Raw genomic sequence first — 22,386 nt, 5'->3', positions numbered from 1 at the left:
TTCTTGAACCTTGGTGGTGGCTCACACCATCAAACTTATTTCTTTTATAGGATCCACATACAGGGTATGACTACTCGCAAGCTAAAATATCGATGTTGAAGTTTTCAAAATCCTTATGCGGTTGATCCTTGCTCAACAAAAGACATGTGACTTGAAGAGCAGACCCCACAACTCTCTCATCTCATATTCAGATCCAAATTTTCAAATCCAAACTGAGACAACCCTCTTTTGGTTTTCAAAATTTGGGGATCCACAAGGGAGAACCCATTAAGTGACTTGATTCTCAAGTAGGGTTCCTTGTCTTAAATAAAATATTGCAATGCCAATAAGTTGGATCAGGTACTGGCGTACTGATTGCTGACCATTGTGATAAAATTTTAAAACTACAAAATATCAGCAGCTAAAAACTCGTGAAAAAGTTCTCTTTAAAAACATGTTTTTTTGGCAAAATATCAACAATAATAAACAAATTTAAAATTTGAAAATTATGAAAAATATAAATAAAATATATTTAAAAATAAAAAACACAAGTTTTCATAAAAAAACAGCAGTTAGAAACAAAAATATTGTGTTAATGTTTTTACGAAAAAATAGTAATATTTTGAAAATATCACAAGAAATTGCTGGTTTAAAACTTTCAGGTAATTTATCGATATATCGCCATTTTTTTTCATAAATATCGTGATATTTGTCGCACTGTTGCTGACCAACCCCGCAATACAAATTGCAAAAGTGGGCATGAACTTCTTAACACGTAACAGAGGATGTGTCTAGGTTGACACAGTCGTCTTCTCTCGGATCGGTCCGTCGGTCGGTGAAAGAAAAGCAGGAGGAAGGTTCCAACTTCCAAGCCTTCAACCCCTGAGAGAGAGAGAGAGAGAGAGAGAGAGAGAGAGAGAGAGAGAGAGAGCATGGAGGGCGGCGTTGAGAAGCAAGCCGTGGAGGGGAAGGGCTCATCGGCACCTTCGACCGCCGTCTCCACCCTCGAAGACGACGCCAACATCAGGAACGGCGGTGGCGGGAGGGACGCCGAAGAAAACGAGCGTCGCTCCCTCGAATTGAAAGCCGGTCTCCACCCTTTGCAGGTTCTTTCTCCACCTTACATGTTTTATGCCTCCTTGCCCTTGTTACTGGTTACTCTCCTTTTCATTTCTTTCCCTGCCTTCTTTTTTCTCATCGTGTGGTGGCCCGGCCGCATTTTACTGTTTCTGAGTCGCAGAGATCGACCATCTACTCTTCTTTCCTTTTGATGATGAGTTCTTCTGATCGAAGTCGATCTGGCGGAGCGTTGCCAGTGAATTTTTGAACGTAGTGATGGTTGCCATCGTTTTCTCTTTCTTTTGAACAAATCTTGGCCAGAAATTGTGGTCTCCGTTTGTTTCTTTTCGCTTCGTGTGTGTTTGGAACGATCGTGATATGAGATGCTTTCTGAGTGAAGAGCATGACGGTGATGTTCCTGCATGCTGACTAATTCAAAAATTTGACCGAGATGTTAATCTTTGTTTCTGATTTAGAGGGTTTTTGCATGACGGTGTGCTGAAATCGTGCCGACAGCTATCTATTGACAATGTATTTGGTTAGGATCTGTATACTTCGATTTCTCGACAGATTAAGCTTGGCTAAAAATTAAACTTGCATTCTGTTGACAATTGGCAGAGAGGGTCTTGGTCCTACGTAAGCCTTAAAAATTAAAGAGCTGTGTATGGGATGTTGGCAGATATTGATTGCCCATAATGTCACACATGTTAGACCTTCTTTCCTTGGCAACATTTACTTCATTTTTTTCAGGATAATCTTTAAAAGTTATTAAAAATGTATTTTTTTTTTGAACTATAATTATCAGCATTTACCTATGATGCCATTTGAGGGTGATACCAGCAACATTTCATTGGTTGTTCTTGGATTAGGAAACACTGCTTTTGAGTTAATAACTATGAACTTGGGTATGTTTGAATGATGCTGAGGATGAAGTTTTGGGGACCATTTTTCCACAAAACTTCATTTTGAGTGTGTTTTGCTGACATTTGTCTCAAAAATAATTTTGAAAACATTTTTTGAGACCTGAAAACCATGTTTTCACAAAATAGGTAAAACCAATTTTTTAAAGCACCATTTTGAAAAATGTGGCTTAGATATTCTTCCATCCTCTCACGTTCCGCATCTCCACCATGTGGAAGGAGAGCGTTGGGTGGAGGAGGTGCAAAAGTGAGGGGAGGATCAACTAGATCAACATCAATGGAAAAATGTTCTGTGCCATTGGTGGCTGGTGTTGGTAGATTTCCCTAGCTTCATTCAGTGGTAAGGGCGAGCACATTGTTAATTATGTTTGTGGTGGCTTCTGCTCCACCATGGTTGGGTTTGGTGGTGGAGAATGAGAGTAGGGATTTTCTGCAGCCCTAGTTGTTGGTGGTGTGTTCTACACTGGCTTGGTAGTGGTAGCAAAGTTGAAGCACTCTGTAACAGGCTTGAATTTGGAAAGGGCCTCGATAAAATAGTGAAGGCTTGGGACCAATCATGCCAAGGTGCCAGGGTAGCCTTCAGTGAAGTTTTGCACGCAAGGTCCCAGCTATAAAAGGGAGAAGTAAGTCTCTAGCCAGGTAGAATGGCAGAAATAGGCAACAAGGAAGGGCATTCAGGTGGTGGCCGCAGTGGCAAAATTGCAAAGGATTTAGACTATTATTTAATAAATGTGCAAGAGGGGAAGCAGGAGCTTGTCCATACTGGACAGCAAGGACAAATGACAGAGATTTAGAATGGTGCAAACTCAGTACATATAGCCAGCTGCTCAGTGAAGGCATAGAAGAGGGAAGGATGTCCCCTTTGGATGGCAAGAGTAGGACATGAAGATGCTCTTCTAGGGTAAGGGTGATAGAAAAGGTGGTGGTTTAAGCATGCGAGGAAAATAATGATAAAGAAATAAAAATGTGAAATTACGAAAAACAAATTTTGTTACCCAAACACCATTAGATGCATGTTTAGGTTTTCAAAATTATTGAAACAATGTCATGCAAACAGGACCCTTACAACTTTTTCATATACTAGTCTAGAAAAGGGATCTTTGGACGAGGGATTGGGCTATTGCAGCTAACAAGGATGTTAAAAGAGAAACTTAGGGTATGTTTGGTTGCGTTTTACAAAATCACATGAGAATTGAAATCATGTGAGATTCAAAATCAAAATCACATGAGAATTGAAATCATGTGAGATTCAAAATCACATGATTTGAAATCTCATGTGATTTCAATTAACATGTTTGTTTATCATGGGGAAAGAAATCTCATTCACCAAAAAGAAAAAACAGAACACCCACAGAGGCTTGCCCCCGAACCCCTTTGGTGAAGGTTGGCAGTGGTGGGATGGGTTCACCCCTGCCCTTCCGGTGAAGGTTGGCAGAATCAAGCTCCACCTTCAGAGGCTTGCTCCTTAGAGCCTTTGAAATATTGAGGTTCTGCTTGCAAGAAGTGGAGCTATGGGAAGCTCCAAGTTGCCTCCCTCAAAGTAGCAAAAGGGGCTCCACCTTGCTGGGGCCCCTTGTTGACAGCGGCAGGGAGGAGTGGTGACGCCCCTCCGGCGACCTTAGGTGGTTCATGGTGTTTGCAGTGAGCAAGGAAAACATTTGTGGTACCTCAACGACAATAAGGGGCTGTAGCATCGGCAACAATTCTTGTCGAGGTAGCCGGTTTCTGGTGAGGTTGTTGCTTTCCAGCAGTCTTGGTGAGCTGGGTGGAGGTGTCTGGCATCGTGCTCAACTCACCCTCTGTTGCAAAGAAGGGCGAAATGGATCAATGTTGGGGCTTTAAAGCCCCAACGTTCACATGCTTTTGTAGGGGTTCAATCCAATGTGTTTTTGAATCATATGATTTGAAATCATACATGAACTCGTGAGATTCAAAATCTCACGGTTGGAGAAAAAATGAATCAAATATGATTCAGTTTCTCATGTTTAAAGAATGTTTTTGTTTGGTTACCGGTTAAATGAGATTCAAAATCTCATTTGAATGAGAATCCGAATCTCATGAAGCTCAACCAAACATACCCTAGAAAAGAACCAATGTAGATGTTTTGATGGGGTAAGATGAACTTCCGCTAGAAGAACTGAAAATGTAATTTTCTTCTTGGCGGGAAAGCATGATTGCTAACTGGAGGGTTCTGTAATTATGTTTTGGTGGGAAATTTTTAGTGGATTTTTTGTATGGCATCCTTAAGATCATTTTTTTTCTAGTGTGCAACCATATTTATGACAATTTAGATAGATAAAATGAGATCAAACTTTTAATAAAATTGGTAAAGTAGCAATGAGGAACCATACATGAGATGTAGGTGCATGATTTCCATTTTCATTTTTATGATGGCTAGTGTATCGTCTATCCACAATGCTTTATTAGTTAGTTAATTATTTGATTAAAGATTGGAAAGGAAATTTATCTGCTGGTTGTAAGTAGTATGTTAGGAATACTTGATATGACCAATGGATTTGAAATTAAGACATAGGTCTGATTGGATACCCCAGACTAATACAAAATCCTTGTCATGTTATGAGTTATTATAATATTTTCCCGCTTGTTATTTTAAACATGCTTGATGACTTAAAAGCTGCATTGCAATATGATGTATATTTGCTATTGTCTATTGTATGTACAATCTAGTTGGAAAATGGTAGGTGCAAGTTGTATTCACTCAATCTGATCCATCATCATCAAGCCTTATCCCAACTACATGGGTCGGCTTTGCGAGTCCTATTTCTCCATTCCTGTCTATCTAGGGATACAACTTCGGTCACTTTACAATCTTTCAAGTCTTCAGTGGTCTTCCTCTTTTCCTAGTTCTTTCTACTTGTACCATGTCAACCTTTCACAGGAGCCATGAGAGGTCTTCATGTAACATGTCCAAACCATCTTAAACGGCATTCACTTATTTTGTCTTTTATTGGTTTGACTCCTAGGCACATTCTGATATATTACTTTCTAATTTTATCCTTTCTTGTAATCACAAACATCCATCTTAGCATCTGTATCTCTACAACATGCACTCTATCTTGTTGTCGCTTCTTAGTCGCCCACCATTCATCTCACTCAATCTGATCCACATTGCCTTATTAGTTGCTTGATGTGTTCAACATTGTTTGCTAGGGATCACATTTTGGATCATCTTTTTTTATGTAAAAGTATGATTTTTTAAGGCATAAAATTTTGGTACATCGTGAGCCATTGATTTTTGGACCCTTAAAAAAACAACTTACATGTAAAAAAAAGATTATTTAAAACTTGTTTTCCACTAAGAAACTATATACATCACATTAATGTTAAATCTACAAAAAAGTGGGAAAATATGAAAAAAATGTATTTTCTATGTCACATAGACTCATCTAAGCACCCCTCGAACCCGCGTCGATGCAACACAAGTGCGGCGGGATGCAGTTAGCTGCACCCAAACTCAAAAATGTCCAAAACTAGACTCAATCAACATTGATTGAGTTTAGTTTTGGCCTTCAAGTAAAAAAACAAAACAAAAAAGAAAATGAACAAGAAGAAGAAAAGAGGGGCAGAGGATCAACCTCATCTTTTGCACTGCTTCGCTTAGAGTTACCGGAAGCGCTTATAGATTAGGGGAAGCACGCTTCCCCGAGACGCCCTTCGGAAGCGTGAAACGTGGCGCTTTCGAGATGCGCGGGGAAGTGCATGATTTAATTAGGAAGCATGCACCCCTTTAAAGGGGTACGCGTATCCCTTTAAAGGGAAATGCGTATCCCTTATACACATTTCCCTTTAAAGGGGTACATGTTCCCCTTTAAAGGGAAACGAGCTTGGGGCGATTTACTTAACAACAAAAACAACAAACAACTACGCCTTCATCCCAAAACAATTGGGGTCGGCGATTTACTTAATTAAAAAAAAAATTAAATCGATGGACAACTTTTTCCTTTTTTTAACCTTTTTTACCAAAAAAATTGAAAGAAAAAAAATTCTAAAAAAGGGCAAAATGGAGATTTTCAAAAACCCATGAAAAAACAAAAATCGAAAGGGGGCTTAGGGTTTTTCTTTTTCACCGAATCTTCATCCGAGTCCTCCGTCTCTCTCTCAAGTTTTCGGCCACCGACCAGCGACCTCTAGGAATTCTGGCGACCTCTATCGACCAACGATGAGGATGTTCAGGTACATTAAAGCTCTATGTCTCATTTCTCACTCTCTCTTTCTCTCCATCTCTTCTCTCACTCTCTCTCGCACCCACTTAGCCCAGCCGAGTGGGAAATCCTTTTTTTGGTCACGCTCTCTCGCACCCACTCGGATGGGCCGTTAACAATATTTTTTTTTGGGATCCCGATTTTTAGGGTTTCCCTTTTTTTTGGCTGGGATTTTTTCGGTCTACAACTTCTTCTTGACCATACTTCGAGTCTTTGATCTTGATGTCATGTCCACTCGGCTGGTTCTTGCTTTACATCTCAAACTTATTTTGAAATTTTTAGTAAGTTAGGTGAGAATTCGATTTCTCATTTTAGAAATGAAAACCTTGATGGGGCATTAAAAATCCTAGAAATTCATTAATTTATTTGAATTGTTTGTGCAGTTATAATGATATTTTCACGAGACAATTCAGTTTTCAGTTCAGACAAATATTTCCTTTCTAAAATTCTTACATTTTTTGTTTATGTAAATTGCTAGATTTTTCTTGTTGATAAATAAGCAATATATACATTGTTCTGGAAAATTTTTGCAAATAAAAGTTCCGATGCTTGATTCTATCGACTATGACTTGAGAATAAATGTCCACCACTTGTAGGGCTGCACAACGAACCGACCTAGCTTGGGCTTGGCTCAAGCTCGACCTGTTTAAGCTTGTCTCGAGTTTGTCCAAAAAGACAAATGAGCTGAGCTTGAACAAAGGCTCAGTCTTAATACCAGCAGACGCACCCACTCGGCTGGGCCGAGTTGGGTGCAGTCCATGAAACTGACTCATTAAAAAGGGTCTGCCGACTCTTCCCGAATATACATATGTATATATGTATTGAAAAAAATAAAAATAAAATATATCTTTTTCACTTGTGCTGGTTGGAAGTTCATTTAGACTTCATGTTGTTTTTTCCCTCTTTAACATTAATGATTCTTGTGCAGAGAGCTTTCGTTCCATGTGATATTTTTATTCTATTTTTGTATTTGCATATTTTAATCATTTTCATGTATCAAAGTGTGTGTTGGTATCCTTCCAATGTTAATAAGTTACCTTTTTTGCAGCAATTGGTATTGGAAGGTTGTAATTCTTGTTGTCAGAATATAGAGATTAAAATTACAATGATGATTATGACTTATGAATGTTATCCCAAGTTATGTGATAAGTTAAATTATTATCCACTTTTGGAAGCTTAGTTTGTTTTTCTTCATTTTACTTCATTTATTATTTATTAAATGCTTGCAACAAATGTATTTGTTAAATGGTTGCACTTTGCATATATGATTCAGTTTTTAGATACATGTTTTATTTTGTCAATGATAACATAAATCTTATTTTTTGATAAATTAAAAATGTATAATTACATTTTTGCTTTCCTTTCGATTCTTATTCTCTTCCCACTCGAATCCTAGTTCGCTTTCTTCTTCGCTTCCGGTTCACTTCCTATGTCGCATTTGAGACGATTTCTGGTTCGCTTCTAAGTCGTCCCGCACTTCTCATTTCCTAAAATTTTAGAAGTGCCTCGCTTCCTCGACTGGCAACTCTGGCTTCACCTCCTGCGTTCCCTTTTGGTGAGGCCCAATATCCAGTTACCTCTCTCTCTGTCTCGTTCTGCCTCTTCTGTTTTTGCCTCCTTTTCTTCCTCCTCTTTTGTCTGTTCCCTCCTGCTTCTCTTCCTTTTCCTCTACTGTGTCTACCAAGACTCTCTCTCTCATATAATATCGGTAACACCTGGCTGGCCAGGTGCTATCAGGTTTTATGATCTTGGGTCAGGCCTAGGTTTGATTAAGACCTGGGTCAAAACTGACCTAGTTCTGAACCAGACCTGGGCTTGCATTGACCCAGGTCTAAGTCAAACCTGGGTATGCTGACCCAAATCTGAATCTGACCTGGATCAAAACAGAATCATGTATGTTCTGCCCCATTTGGGTCTAAGGAGACCATATATATATATATATATATATATATATATATATATATATATATATATATATATATATATATATATATATATATATATATATATATATATATATATAGGAGACTATCCAACCGATTGATGATCGACGACATTCCTTCTCTAATGATCGAATTTTTCAGCGATCGGACTTTACATATTGGATTTTTATCATTCATTTAGTAAGCGACATGTTTTACATTATGAATTTCCATATTTAGATGTACTATTTTGTAAGGTGCTAAAAAACAACAGCCCACAATACTTTGTATTGTAAAAAATGCATTGTGCACCGTCGATTTTTCACATTTCGAAAAACATGTCTAGGTGAAGAACCGGAGTGTGAACTAGGCATTTCTGACACCTTTTTTTTTTTTGCAAATCCAACATTGAAGATGCATTCGGCGTTGTCCATTTGCTAGGAATAGACTGTTGGATCATGTATTTTCGATGAAAAAATGTGATTTTTTGATGCTTGAATATTTACGAAATTTTTGAGCCATTGATTTTCAAGCATTAAAATATCCTTATGCATCATAATCGGATGATTCAAGAGTCTGTTTCTATAAAACCAAGCATCTAGATCACATCCGTACGGTGAAATTTAAGAAAAAAAATAAAAAACCCATGAAAATCTCAGTTCATACTCCAATTAACATATTCTAGTGGTCCTCTCTCTCTATATATTTATATGTGTGTGTGTATATAAGGTAATGTTTGCTACCCTCATGGATCATGAACCCTTTAGTGGAAAACAGTAATATTTTCATGTTTTCATTTTTTAATGTTTTTCGCACATCCCTCCAGATGTGATCTATATGTTTGCTTTAGTAGAAAACATCCTTTAGGTCATGTTTTTGCGATGTGTATGCGAGATTTTTTGTGGGTTCAAAAGTTACCGGCTTATATTGTACTGGATTTAACATCATATTTTTACATCGAAAAAATATGATCCAAGAACATTCCTACAACCTCCCTCTATGAGTTCCAGACGTGTATGTGAGATTTTGTGGGTTGAAAAGTTACCGGCCTACAATGTACTGAATTTTCGACCCTCAAAACATCGTATTTTCGCATTGAAAAAAATATGATCCAAGGTGTCATTCCTACAACCTCCCTCCATGAGTTCCGGCAAGAGAGAGAGAGAGAGAGAGAGAGAGAGAGAGAGAGAGAGAGAGAGAGAGAGAGAGAGAGAGATGTTGATAAACTTTAAATGGAAAAAGAAGGATCAAGGGGAGAAAGTGATATTTAGGGTTTCCTTAGATTTTTAACAAGACCTAAGTCAAAGTAAATAACAAGTATAGCTGATTTCCAGCATGATTCCTATGAACTTCGGCAATTTCCCAGTGGGCTTCAAATCAGGTGGCTGGCTGTTGGAGGTGGCGAGCCTCATGTTTCTTGGACACTTTCACATGGTAAGAACGAAAAACAAGCATATGAATTGGATGCCAGCTTAAAAAATAAGGAAATATTCATGTTACTGGACGCAAAAGGTTTGACACTCGATACTTCATGTCTGACCTATTCTGGATTGTTGGACATGCTACACTATGTCTATCGTCGCAGACACATGCACCTAAAAAGTCAAAGTGTTAAGTTGTGCCCCAAAATGTTGGTGTTCAACTGTCTCCGATACGAACACTCCAAAACTCCCAAAGTGTTTAGGTAACATACCTTAAATTGGTCTCTTTTACTATATCTTACCTAGAAATTGATACAAGTGTTGGTGTTAAGCACTGATGTATGTGAAGACATAAAAATGAGATGCAGAACTACATACGTGCACACACAGACAAAAGTGTAAAAGTGAAATTGAAATGTAAAACTGCACCATTAAGCTAGTAGTGAGATGTACAATGGATAACTTGTTTTATTTCTAGTTTTTTAGTTTACATTGATGATTCTCATGAAATTGGAACACATGTTAACAACTCTAAATGGTTAAGATGCTTATAGTTATATAGACAAAAAGTAACAAAATCAGTCACAAAATACATGTTTTATTAAGTAGAGATAAAGAAATGTGAGACCTATCCTTAATGTTTCCATGTTAGCATTATCAGATGTCATGAATCTCTTGCATGCATGTTGGTGAATCATCTAACAATTCATTTCAATGGGCATCTTAATATGTAGAAAGGCATTCTTCTTTTTGAGTTCTTAAATACCTATGAAGATTGAAATGCTTATAAATCAAGTTTCTAGTTCTTGTAGATGTCATTTTATTTTGCTTAGTAATATGAATTTCTGAGCAAGTGTTCATTTTCATTTCAGCTGAATATGGCTGCCTAAGCAGTTAAAAAGTGTCTGTAGTATAGGAATACTGCCATTCTTTTCTGCCCACCAAGCAATAGCATCTTTATTGTAATCTATTTCACTTGAGAAAATATTCTTAGGATTGCTAATGTCATGTTTGCCCACCCAGCAAAAAGATCCTCAGGTGCCTATTTGTGTTAACCTACTTCTCAAAATCAACAAGATTTGTCAGGAAAACACCTAAAATATGCGGCCACTCACCGAAACTGTTTGAAACACATTTTCATCTTGCATTTATTTCCAAAATTTCTTATTTGATTTTGAGAAAAAATTGACAGTTGGAGACGTGAGAGAATGCTTCAAAATATTTATAAGTATATGGCTCTTGGTAGTGCATTTTTGTGCTATATTAGCAGCATCTTTTCACATGAGTGTCTCAATTCAGAATGATTCTGTTATTAAAATTTTATTTTTTTAAAGAATAAAATGCTCAGAATGGGATGCTGGCCATGCCTGCTTTGAAGTGTATTGATGAACTAGCATTCATGTGATTAACAAGTTCTGTTTCTTGACTGATATATATTGGTTCCCTGTTGCTTGTATAATTTTAATTCATTAATCTGTTCACTGACTCAGGACTGGAATATTCAAGTGCTTGCACTTTCTCGGAATAATTCTTTTGGTCAGCTAGATGATTTTTTTTGGTTTTAGTATTTGACTAAATGGTTATTGGGTTGTCGGCTATGTCACATAGGTGTGGGTGCGGGTACGGATGCGGCACTTTAAAAAAACTTGGGTGCGGGGGTGTTGGGAGTATATATATATATATATATATATATTAACAGTTTTAAGTTAACACTATGTGTATTTGTGTGCATTTATGTATTTATATATATAACATAGATAAAAATGGATTTGATTAGGGTTAACTGAATCTACTTTTGGATAGAAATGGACCTCAGTGTGGTTGACTTCACCTAACACAAAGGAAGTTGTGTCCAAGTGTCGCACCCGCCTGGGTGCGGGTTTGACGCTGGTGCGGTGCCCCTGTTAGAAGAGTCCGTGTGACATAGGTTGTCGGCCATTGGCTGTCTCAAATTAAGAATGAAATTGAGTTCTAAGTATACCATGTGACTAGATCTAAGATGAACTTTCACTATTATCAAAATAAAGTATGTTTCACCACAAAGATGGAGCTCGTTAACAATAAATAGAAGATTCAAGTTGTTGTCTATGCACTTTCTCTTATTATTACAAGCACAACAAAAAAATGTGGCATTTGACATCAATGTTCACATCTAAAATTTAAAACTAATTGGTGGAATATGTGCTAGCATTTAGTAGTATTAGATTATCAAGGTGCTGTGTTTTATGTTGACCTGAATCTGAAGATTCCAAAGGATCAGTTCACCAACTATCACTACTTTTATAGTTCTATTGCAAATTCCATATGAGCTCATGGTGCCATGTAATAGAATGGAAGTCCTTGAATGGCAATGAAGTCCGTATAGTATTTATATTACCATTTTTCCTGTCATGATGATTCATTAACAATATTTCTGTAATCTTATCATTGACTGTAGCTGATGGTTACTGAAACTATTCATCATCTGTTAAACAATTTGCACAATGGCAACACAAGTGACTTTCTTGACTATGTTTTAGCAAGCAGTGAATTTGTCAGTCTTACACTTGGCTGTCTCTGCTTTGTTTGCACTTTGGAAATGGATAGTTGATAGTATGTAAATTTGGTAACTAGTTTGAAATTAGTTCGGATAGTTGAATGGCGTTTACAGATTAGTGTCATTTTCTCTGACATAAGCTCCATACATGGAAATTTCAGCACAAGTTTGTCTTTTGGTACACCCGCCGTACAGGAGTTAGGTTGCAAACCTCATATGAGGATAATATAAAGAAGATAATGGACTTCAGTACGGTATGTTTTGTAAGGGGCATCAAATATTTTAAATTTTTCTATTGATGCACATTTATGGAATAAGGCCAAATGTACAAACTTTTATAGGTTGAAGGATTTTGGGTCTGTTATTGTCATCTTGCACGCCCTTCTTCTTTGCCAAGTCCGACAGACCTGCATCTTTTCAAGGAGGGGATTCAACCGCTATGGGAGGTAAAGTTTGTGTGATGTCCTTACTATCAAATGAATAATGTCGGAAGCAGTTTTACACCAAGGAATTCTCGTAAAGCATCAGTTGATAATGACATCTAGAACTCATTTGAATTAACCATTGTTTGGTCAGGATTCAGCAAATTGTAATGGTGGGAAGTGGATAATACGATTCAAAAAAGCTGTTTCAGGACGATTCTGGGAGGACTTGGTAAGTTGAAAATGTACATTTGTGTAATTGGGACATTAAAGCTGCTTGACCAAATGGTAGTTCTTATCTGAAACTATTTAATGATAAGTTTCTGCTTTTGCTTGGTACTTGTTCTGATGAGTAAACTGTATGCTTTTAAAATTGTCAGTGCCAGAGCATTGCTTTTTATTGAGATGTGCTTAAACATAGTCAGTTCTTTTTCTCGCCATAACACGTTTATAGCAATTCAATGCTAAGTGTTTTGAGAGCCAAAGAAATGAGCAAAACCAAATATGGATAGCCTTAAAAGCATTATTCGTCCACGAATTTTCTTCTCTATCCTGATTAAAAATGTGTTCATAATGTACAATCAGTGTTACAGTTGATGTCTTAGAAAGACTCACTTTGGACTCTAGTTTAATCTAGTAGTTGATGTTGTCTTATTATAATGGTACACTTGATAAACTTTCTTGCTTTCTCCTGAACACTTACAGGTTTCATATATTGATAAATGTCTAATTCATGGCATGCATATTTTTTTCCTTTTTGTGAGCAAAAGAAAAAGATGATATTAGATTCAGAAATCAAAGAATTACACAGGAAAGAGGTGTGATGTGATTTCATCCCAAATCACATGAAGAGATAAAGAAACCAGAACACAAACAGGCTTAATCCAAGACAAATCAGATTTATCCCGTTTAGCAGTAGTGCACAGAAGAATGTCTGTGATGATGAGTTCCTGAACGTGAGCAGCATCTGCATGGCTGCCTTTGAACATGTGACTGTTACTCTTTTTCTCAGCTGTCTACCAAATGATACACAACCAACATCACCAAACAAATTTCCAATGTGTAGAAACCCTTAGTTGAGTTTGCCCCAATACATGGTCCTTCAGGGGGCGCAATCATGTTGGCTATTTTACAGGGTAGGGGTACGGGTGCAGGTAAGGGTTAGGGTACAAAGGGCATGACACTACAATTTTAAAAAATGTTGATATGGGGACATCTCTCTCTCTCTCTATATATATATATTTAACAGTTTTAAGTTAACACTACATGTATGTGTGTGCATTTATGTATTTATATATATAATATAGATAAAAATGGACTTGATTAGGGTTAACTGAATCTACTTTTGGATAGAAATGGACCTCAGTATGGTGGACTTCACCTAACACAAAGGAAGCTGTGTCCAAGTGTCGCACCCACCAGGGTGCGGGTGCGGTACCCTGTTAGAAGAGTCCATGTGACATAGAGATCCATCCATTGCTCATTCAGGAAACATTTTTGCAGCCATGCCCATCCACTTAGCAGCAGTGACATGAGAGAGACTCAACAACATGCTAGGATGTTCGATTGGATCCTTCCGAATAAAATATTGGCTGTCTTTGTTACTCAACGAATCAGAGGAAGGGCTATATATAGGGTTAATTGATTGTGTCTGGAAGAGGCTGGGCAGTTGGAGTTCAGATTTTTATCATCTGTAGGACCACACTTATTAAGGTTAGTCCTCCAGCATCCCCATGTTTTGGCTGTTATTGTTAAGAATTCCTACCAGGATCATCAATGTGATAGGATTTTTTTAGAAGCTTTCTGCAGAGTGGAAATGAAGTCCCAGAACAACATTATATTTAGTCTTATACACCTATTTACAACCCACCACGTCCTCATCATTGACCTTATCCAGCTATTTTCATGCATCACAAGCAAGTAGTTTTCTTATTTCCTCATTCTACTGGACCCCTAACTCATTTTAATGCCAAAACTTCATAACCACCTAACAGTAGGATGTTGTTCTCGGCTTAATCTTCTTAAAGATTCTAATGTAAATTATTCTTGTACTTAGGCATTTTGCACCTAAACCACTAATCTTTCTGCTGCATTACTAGAGGCATAGATTGCTCTCTCTTGCTGTCAATTTTGCACTTCTGCTACTGAATCATTGTGTCGTATCATAGGTCCTCTTATTTGACAAAGCTGTCCAAAGAATTTATCAATATCCTGCCCATGTTGTTGATTCTGCTATCAGTCATAGATATCTTTAACTATGACAATTTTTTATTTTTGCTATTTGCATGCAAGTTACATCACCCTACATCTGGAGTGATGGAGCAGCCGAAGATTATTTCTAGTCTTGAAGCAATGATGTAATTATCCACTTGTATAAGTCCAAAATTTAACTTTTTCCCCAATGCCAACTTCCAAGAAACATTCTAACTGATTGATCTCCATACCCACATTATGCCTTTCCAAGCATACGATCCTTTGCTGGTGGATTTTACAGACCACGTGCTTTGAATACTCCCATAAGCTATGTTTGCTGCCCACGACAAGCATGAATCTGGAAAGGCATGTTGCATTGACATCTAATAGTCTTTTCGAGCCCACCCGATCTTTCGTTTTTGGTGTACATAGAACCTTCCATTTCACAAGGTGCTCTTATATTCAAGGCACATCCATTAGCAAATGGTTACACCAAAAAATTTAGGTTGGATTACAATAAAACGTTCAACCTAGTCATTGAAATGAGAATAACATGATTCATTTTGATCCATTGCTACCTTAGTTGTCAAAGGCGCTAGGCGGTAAGCCCCTAAAAAAACTAGGTGGGGCCTAGGCGGACTAGTTGGTACCCGAATTAATTTTTTTTAAAAAAATACACAAAATATGTAAACAAACTGCTAAAGTTAATAACAAACATGTATACAACATAAAATTAATCAACAATAAGCAACAAACAAAACACATGCCGTCGAACACCATAAAGCAATTATATTAAATAACTTGCTCAAAACAATTAAGAATAAATGAACAGTTGAACAAAAAAACCATGCGAATGAACAATGTACAAAAAATAAAATCATGTATAAAAAAATTATCAACAATAGACTAAAATAAGCAATAAACAAATAAGAAGAAAAAATGAATAGGAAAAGTAAACAAACCATGCAATTGATAACCTGCTAAAAAAATTTAAGAATAAATGAACAATTAAATAAACAAACCATACAACTAACAATGTGAATGAACAATATACAAAAATAAAATCATGTATACAAAAAAATTAACAACAATAGACATAAACTAAGCATGAACAGGAAAAATAAACAAACCATTCAATTGATAACCTGCTCAAAAAATTTAAGAATAAATAAACAATTAAATAAACAAACTATACGACTAATAGACATAAAATAAGCAATAGACAAATAAAAAAAAATGAACAATTGAATAAGCAAACCATGCAACTGAGAACTGAGTCAACTAACAATGTAAATAAAGGGCAACTACATAATTAAAGCCTTAACAATATTAAAAGTCATACTAAAATGTCATAAGTCATAACTGAACTATTGATAGTTCATGATAACTGAAAACATCGCATTTAACCAATGTCTCATATGGTAATCTTCTTCTCTAAATTATAAAGATCCTAAAACTAAACTATATAGGCCAAGCATCAGCAACTGAGTGTGAGTCTGTGCGTGTGTATGTATGTGAAGCCTGAACTACGAAAAGGATAATAAAACAATTTATATATAAATTACACACACACACACACACACACACTATATATATATATATATATATATATATATATATATATATATACAAACCTACCCACCACACATTTTATTGGAGTTTTGGTGCTTTTTTCAAAATTCTGACCGAACAGATGTGATCTATATGCTTGTTTTTATAGGAATTAGTTCTTGGAGCATTTGATTCCGATGCATGGATAGACTTTTATAAGTTTCAAAAATCATAAGGTGTACAATTTTCATAAATTTTTGAGGCTGCAAATACCATTTTTTCTATCCAAAATTCATGATCCAAGTGTCGATTTCAGAATTTTGAAAAAACACCAAAGATTTTCTATTGGGTAGGTTTGGCATGGTTTTTTAGTGGGTAGGTTTTCATTTTACTATATATATATAAATATATATATATATATATATATATATATATATAGAGAGAGAGAGAGAGAGAGAGAGAGAGAGGAGTGGAAACCTACCCACCACACGTTTTATTGGATTTTTGGTGTTTTTTTCTATAAAAAAAGCATGTAGATCACATCTGTATATATAGGTATGAAAACCTACCCACTAAAAAACATGCTAAACCTACCCACCACACGTTTTATTGGATTTTTGGTGTTTTTTCTCTATAAAAACAAGCATGTCGATCACATCTGTATATATAAAGGAGTGAAAACCTACCCACTAAAAAACATGCCAAACCTACCTACCACACGTTTTATTGGATTTTTGGTATTTTTTTTCAAAATTTCGACCATACAGATGTGATCTACATGCGTGTTTTTATAGGAATCAGTTCTTGGAGCATTTGATTCTGATGCATGGATAGGTTTTTATAAGTTTCAAAAATCAATGGCGTACAATTTTCATAAATTTTTGAGGCTCCAAATACCATTTTTTCTATCCAACATTCATGATCCAAGTGTCAATTTCTAGTAAATCAATCATGCTGAACACACCTGTACAGTCAAAATTTGGAAAAAACACTAAAAAATTTTCATGGACAATGCTTGAGTCATAGGGAATCGAGATTCCAATGAAGTTTCAGTCTTTCAGAAGCAAAGAGTATCGCGCTTCCGAAGCAAGTATATGGGAAGCGCATTTCCCACCTACCTAAGAAGCTTCCAGTAACTCTGGTGTGAACTGTGAAAAAGAACGGTCAAACAGAATATACATGAATTACACATAAAAAATATAACTCATAAGCATAACTCAAGAACAGTCAACTAGAAATATAACTTAGAAACAGTCAAACAGATTATATATATATATATATATATATATATATATATATATATATATATATAGAGAGAGAGAGAGAGAGAGAGAGAGAGAGAGAGAGAGAGAGAGAGAGAGAGAGAGAGAGAGAGAGAGTAATGCACTCATTCTGCCCCATTAGGCCCTTTCAAAAACCGTAGTTTTTTGGTATTTTTTCCCTCATCTAACACCATAGATGTGATCTATAGGTTTTGTTTAGTGGGAACCGGCTTTTGGGTTACCGGAGTCTGACCTGTATATAGGTTTCTCCGGTGATCCAAAATCAATGGCTATAAAGGCGTCAAATTTTCCGGCTCATAAAAATAGTTTTTTTCATCGAAAAAACATGATCCAAGAGTCAATTCCCACTAAATCGGGCATGCTAAACTAAACCGAGCATGCTAAACACATCTAACAGTTCAGATCTGTCATAAAATACTTCAAACTACGGGCCAGAACTAGAAAAGAGGGCCTAATATGTTCAGTTGTCTCTCTCTGTATATGAAACACAAACACAGTTACACAGAATATATATTATAATAAAAGAAAAGAGAATAAGAGGCAAAAAGAAGGGGAGGAAGTTACGAAGAAAACCCAGAGAGGGATAGAGAGACGCGTATCTGGCTGAGTGCTCTATCTGCAAAAACAGAGAGAGAGAGAGAGAGAGAGAGAGAGAGAGAGAGAGAGGCGTACCTGAGAATCGCCTTCTTTTTGCTGCAAAGATCCAAGAGAGAGAGAGAGATGTGTACCTGAGAGTCGCCTTCTTCTTGCTGCAAAGAGAGAGAGAGAGAGAGAGAGAGAGAGAGAGAGAGAGAGAGAGAGAGAGAGAGAGAGGCGTTACATCTTTTGCCTTTTTATACTAAGGGGTAAAAAAAAATTATATCAAGGGTAATAAAAAGAAACAAGACCACCACCTAGGCCTTAAAATAAGGCCCCACCACCCAAACCCAATCGCCCAGGCGGTGGGGCTGTGCCTAGGCACCACCTTTGACAACAAAGATTGCTACTATATATAACTGGGTTTACATCATCTGTTAGAAATGCATTATTGGAATGATTTAAAAGAGGAGGTCTATATACTATTTTGTTAGGAAGATGATTCATTCAAAAGGATACGTGGGTTAAAGAAATCCTTTTATAGATTGGAATATATTTCTAGAGTCTGGTTTGAAAAATCTTAAAATGAATTCAGTCTTATTGAATTAGTAAGAGCCTGATTAACTATTCATTATTCACTAGCATTAAAGAAACATTCTAATAATTTTGCTTGATGGCATAGTTATCACAGGTACTTCTATATAACATATCACTGGAGTAGAGGAATATCTTAAAACTAGGTTTAAATTGAAGGTCTAGGGTTGAGAAAATCCTTGGGAATATCTCATTCGACAAAAGTATGTTCTGTATTTATTGAAATGAAATGAGATGATAAATTATAAGGTGGGCACCCTCAGTTGTAAATTAAAAGTTCTAAGCTAATGAGGAAAACCATGCGCAGACTGTAAAGCATACAGAAGCATTGTTAGTGAACTACAATATTTGGTTTTACCTAGCTAGATATCTCATATGCAATTAATCAAGTTTCTCAGTTCATGTGTGATCCTCAAGTGGGTTGTGTGGAAGCTGCAAAGCACATATTGAGACATGGGAACATGATCACCTGCTGAGATTATACAAAGATTTGAACGAATAGAGAAACCAAGGGATGGCATAGAAGTACTATTCAGGAGTTCATGTTTTTTCCTTGCAGTGATTAGCTTTTATGCTTTAGTAATTTATATGTTTAAGGTTACAAGGAAATTACCAAAATACTCTTCCAATAATACTAGCTTTACAGCAGTCATAGCATGTAAGATTGCAAAACTACCCTCATCGCTACTTCTTAGCCTTCCTCAAAGTGTCCGTGGTTTCCTATCATGAACAGCTCACACTTATTATTAATATACTATTTTTGTATTTTTGTGAAGTACTTCCGTAATATATTTCATGTCTGATTTACCATCTTCACAGCTCGTGTCAGGTTCCTTTTCTATCTTTTCTCTTATGAAATTCAGTACACAGGATTCAATGCAGTCTTCGTGGCACAACAAAATAGATCATCAAATATTTGGGCCCAACCTGCTTAGAAAATACATGTAATTACAGTAATTAATGAAACTATGAGCTGTACCCATCTTCTACATTCAGTCTTTCTCCTGTTGTTTCCTACTGCTCCATGAATTTATATTCTTGCCCAAAAATATGTAGCAACCTGAAATTGATATCCTCATAGCTGAATCTCCAGTCGAAGCATATTAGAGGACCCAACTATAATGACAGTTTGCTTCCTCTAAATCACTTGTTGTTTATGATTCTGAACCATCAGTTCTTCCATTTGGTATTTACAGGTTCTTTCTTTGGTTGGTGATCAACTTGATGGTGGCAAGGATATTTGTGGTGTAGTTCTAAGTATTCGTTTTGGCGAGGATATTTTAAGTGTTTGGAACAGAAATGCTGCAGATCATCAGGTACTTATTGTCATCTTCCTTCCTGAGTGACTGCTCGTCTTTGTTTAATTATTTTTTTCTGTTTGAATGTATGTTTTTTCACATGAATTCTCTGAATGAGATTGTGTTGCCCACTAATCAGGCTGTGATGGCACTAAGAGATGCAATCAAAAGGCAACTGAAACTTCCGCCAAGTTACCTGATGGAATACAAGGCTCACGATGCTTCCTTGAAGGATAAATCTTCTTATAGAAATGCGTGGTTGAGAGGGTAATACGATTTGCATCAGCTTGATGTACTGATACATGTACACTGAATGTGAAAGATTTGGGCTCTTGCCTTTGAATACGGCTGGTAATGATATGCATCTCCATGGATCCTTCATCTTACATAAATGCATAGTTCGAGTGATATGCTCTCTGTCTCTCTCTTGATATATATATATATATATATAATCAAAAGTCATAGCTGGCTGGTATTTTTTGTTTAACCTGAGGCTGTATATGTGTTTTTATTGTCATTATTTAGTAGAAAGCATGCTTCGGATCCAAAAATTTTGCTGATTTTTTTATTAGTTTTAGTGCAGCATATACTTGAGATTTTTAGATGCTTTTAAAACGTGTCTTAACATAATAAATCCCTCAGATCTGTATAGTTCACATGGTTTGATTTACAGAACATGCAATAAAAAATCCAAAGATAATATGGTCCACACCGTGTCCATACTCAAATTGGTGGAAACCAATTTATATATAATAAATAAATGATTGAAAATGTGAATAAAAATACAATGTATGTCATCCATACCGCCCAAACTTTATAATAGAGTGGTGCATCTTATAAGCATTTGTTTAGTAGTCACTATTTGAAAGAACATGTCAGTATACAGCCCGAAGTCGCGTTATGGTATTTACATATATTAGAAAAAGTGTACCTAACATGGTTTGTTGGCTCAACTTGCTAGAGCAGTCATATTTTTGGTTGTTAGTTGGCTCAACTTGTCCAAGGTGCTATGGAAAATAGAATTTATCTAAGTTCTTTTATTTGTCAATTTCATTTGTATATTTCTATTTCTATGTCTTGGTCTCAAATGCAAAGCTGCAATGTAAGCTGTTGACTTGTTATTCCATCCCATGTTTTTATTGCAAAATATTCCAAAGTTGGCTCCTTGGTGAAAGATGATAACTATGGCTAATTCAATCTTTAATTCAAACAAACTTCAAACTTTATTTTAAAATGAAAATTTTATGTTATATACAAAATTCAAATTTTGTTCCAACACAATTACCTATTATATAAACAATTCAATATTAATATCAAACTTTTGTATAATATAATCTTTTGTATAATACAATCACCTGTTATATATACAATTCAAGTTTCAAACATGTTCAAACTTTAATTCAATAAAGTACCACTTATTATATACATAATTCAATTTTCAATTCAAACACATTTCAAACTTTATTTTAACAAAGTGTTTGGTATATTCAAAATTCAATCTTCAATTCAAACAATTTTAGACTTTATTTCAACACAGTCATCTTTTATATATACAATTCAATCTTCATTTCAAACACTTTTCAAACTTCAATTCAACAAAGTGCTACTTCTTATATACATAATTTAATCTTTATTTCAAACACGTTTCAAATACACATCAAACACACATGCATATACAATCAAAACTAGTTAAACAATGTTAAACAACAATTGCATTATAACTTTATTTACAATCATATACATAAAAAAGTTAAATGTTTTTATTTTACAAAACAATCCAAAATATGCAATTACTACTCACATTGCTTAAGGTGCGATAGTAACTCCTTGTTGACCTTATTCATATTTTTTATAAGACAAGTGTGACTTTGTACCATGACGTTTTTTGTTTGAGCAACTCTCTTAGCATGCCAACTTCTTCTCTTAAAAGGGCTATCTTTGCATTTACTTTAATAGCATTTTTTCTCATGTGCTTCGAACTCTTTGTTCCAACTTCTTTCTCCATGGATGAGTGTGCTTCGAACTCTTTGTTCCAACTTCTTTCTCCATGGATGAGTTGTCGATGTTTTTTCCATCGTCATACCAATCTTCAAGTTTGAATTCAAACGTTGAGTAATCCTTCTCCCGATAATTGAATATGCAATGGACGATTTTTCTTACTACACTAGGGTGACAGGGTAGTTGTTCAACAAAACCAAATTACTGAACTACTTGGTTAACTAGTTGACACACAACTTCATTCATGTTGTGCAACCAAATGTCCATCATGAGACCCTTCACTGCCACAACTGCATCCTATTTATTCTCATCCACTACATCTACATAGGAGCATCACGTTACCTACGATAACATTTCATTCATGGTTAATCCTATATCACATTATAGTAAAAAATATAAGAAATTGTTTCG

General features: G+C 36.0%; 1 protein-coding gene across 1 annotated transcript; it reads left to right on the top strand.

Moving 5' to 3' along the window:
* The first annotated feature begins 896 nt into the window (after nucleotides 1–896).
* Nucleotides 897–20,360, top strand: LOC149815903 (eukaryotic translation initiation factor NCBP-like). Its single transcript, XM_089989459.1, has 6 exons — nucleotides 897–1,085; nucleotides 12,222–12,314; nucleotides 12,402–12,506; nucleotides 12,637–12,714; nucleotides 19,876–19,995; nucleotides 20,117–20,360. The coding sequence occupies exons 1-6, from the start codon at nucleotides 912–914 to the stop codon at nucleotides 20,246–20,248; spliced, it is 702 nt and encodes a 233-aa protein (XP_089845585.1). The 5' UTR covers nucleotides 897–911; the 3' UTR covers nucleotides 20,249–20,360.
* The last annotated feature ends 2,026 nt before the right edge of the window (nucleotides 20,361–22,386 follow it).

This window comes from Nuphar pumila, chromosome 15 (assembly GCF_984573655.1).
Source record: "Nuphar pumila chromosome 15, dmNupPumi1.hap1.1, whole genome shotgun sequence".
In the NCBI taxonomy this organism is placed as follows: Eukaryota; Viridiplantae; Streptophyta; class Magnoliopsida; order Nymphaeales; family Nymphaeaceae; genus Nuphar; species Nuphar pumila.
This window is presented reverse-complemented; position numbering and strand designations above follow the sequence as displayed.

Bases quoted from the DNA above. Each gene is read 5' to 3' on its own strand.
- LOC149815903 (XM_089989459.1), top strand. From the start codon at position 912: ATGGAGGGCGGCGTTGAGAAGCAAGCCGTGGAGGGGAAGGGCTCATCG. The intron at 12,315-12,401 runs GTATGTTTTGTA...AAACTTTTATAG, and splicing joins AGATAATGGACTTCAGTACG to GTTGAAGGATTTTGGGTCTG. The intron at 12,507-12,636 runs GTAAAGTTTGTG...TTGTTTGGTCAG, and splicing joins GGATTCAACCGCTATGGGAG to GATTCAGCAAATTGTAATGG.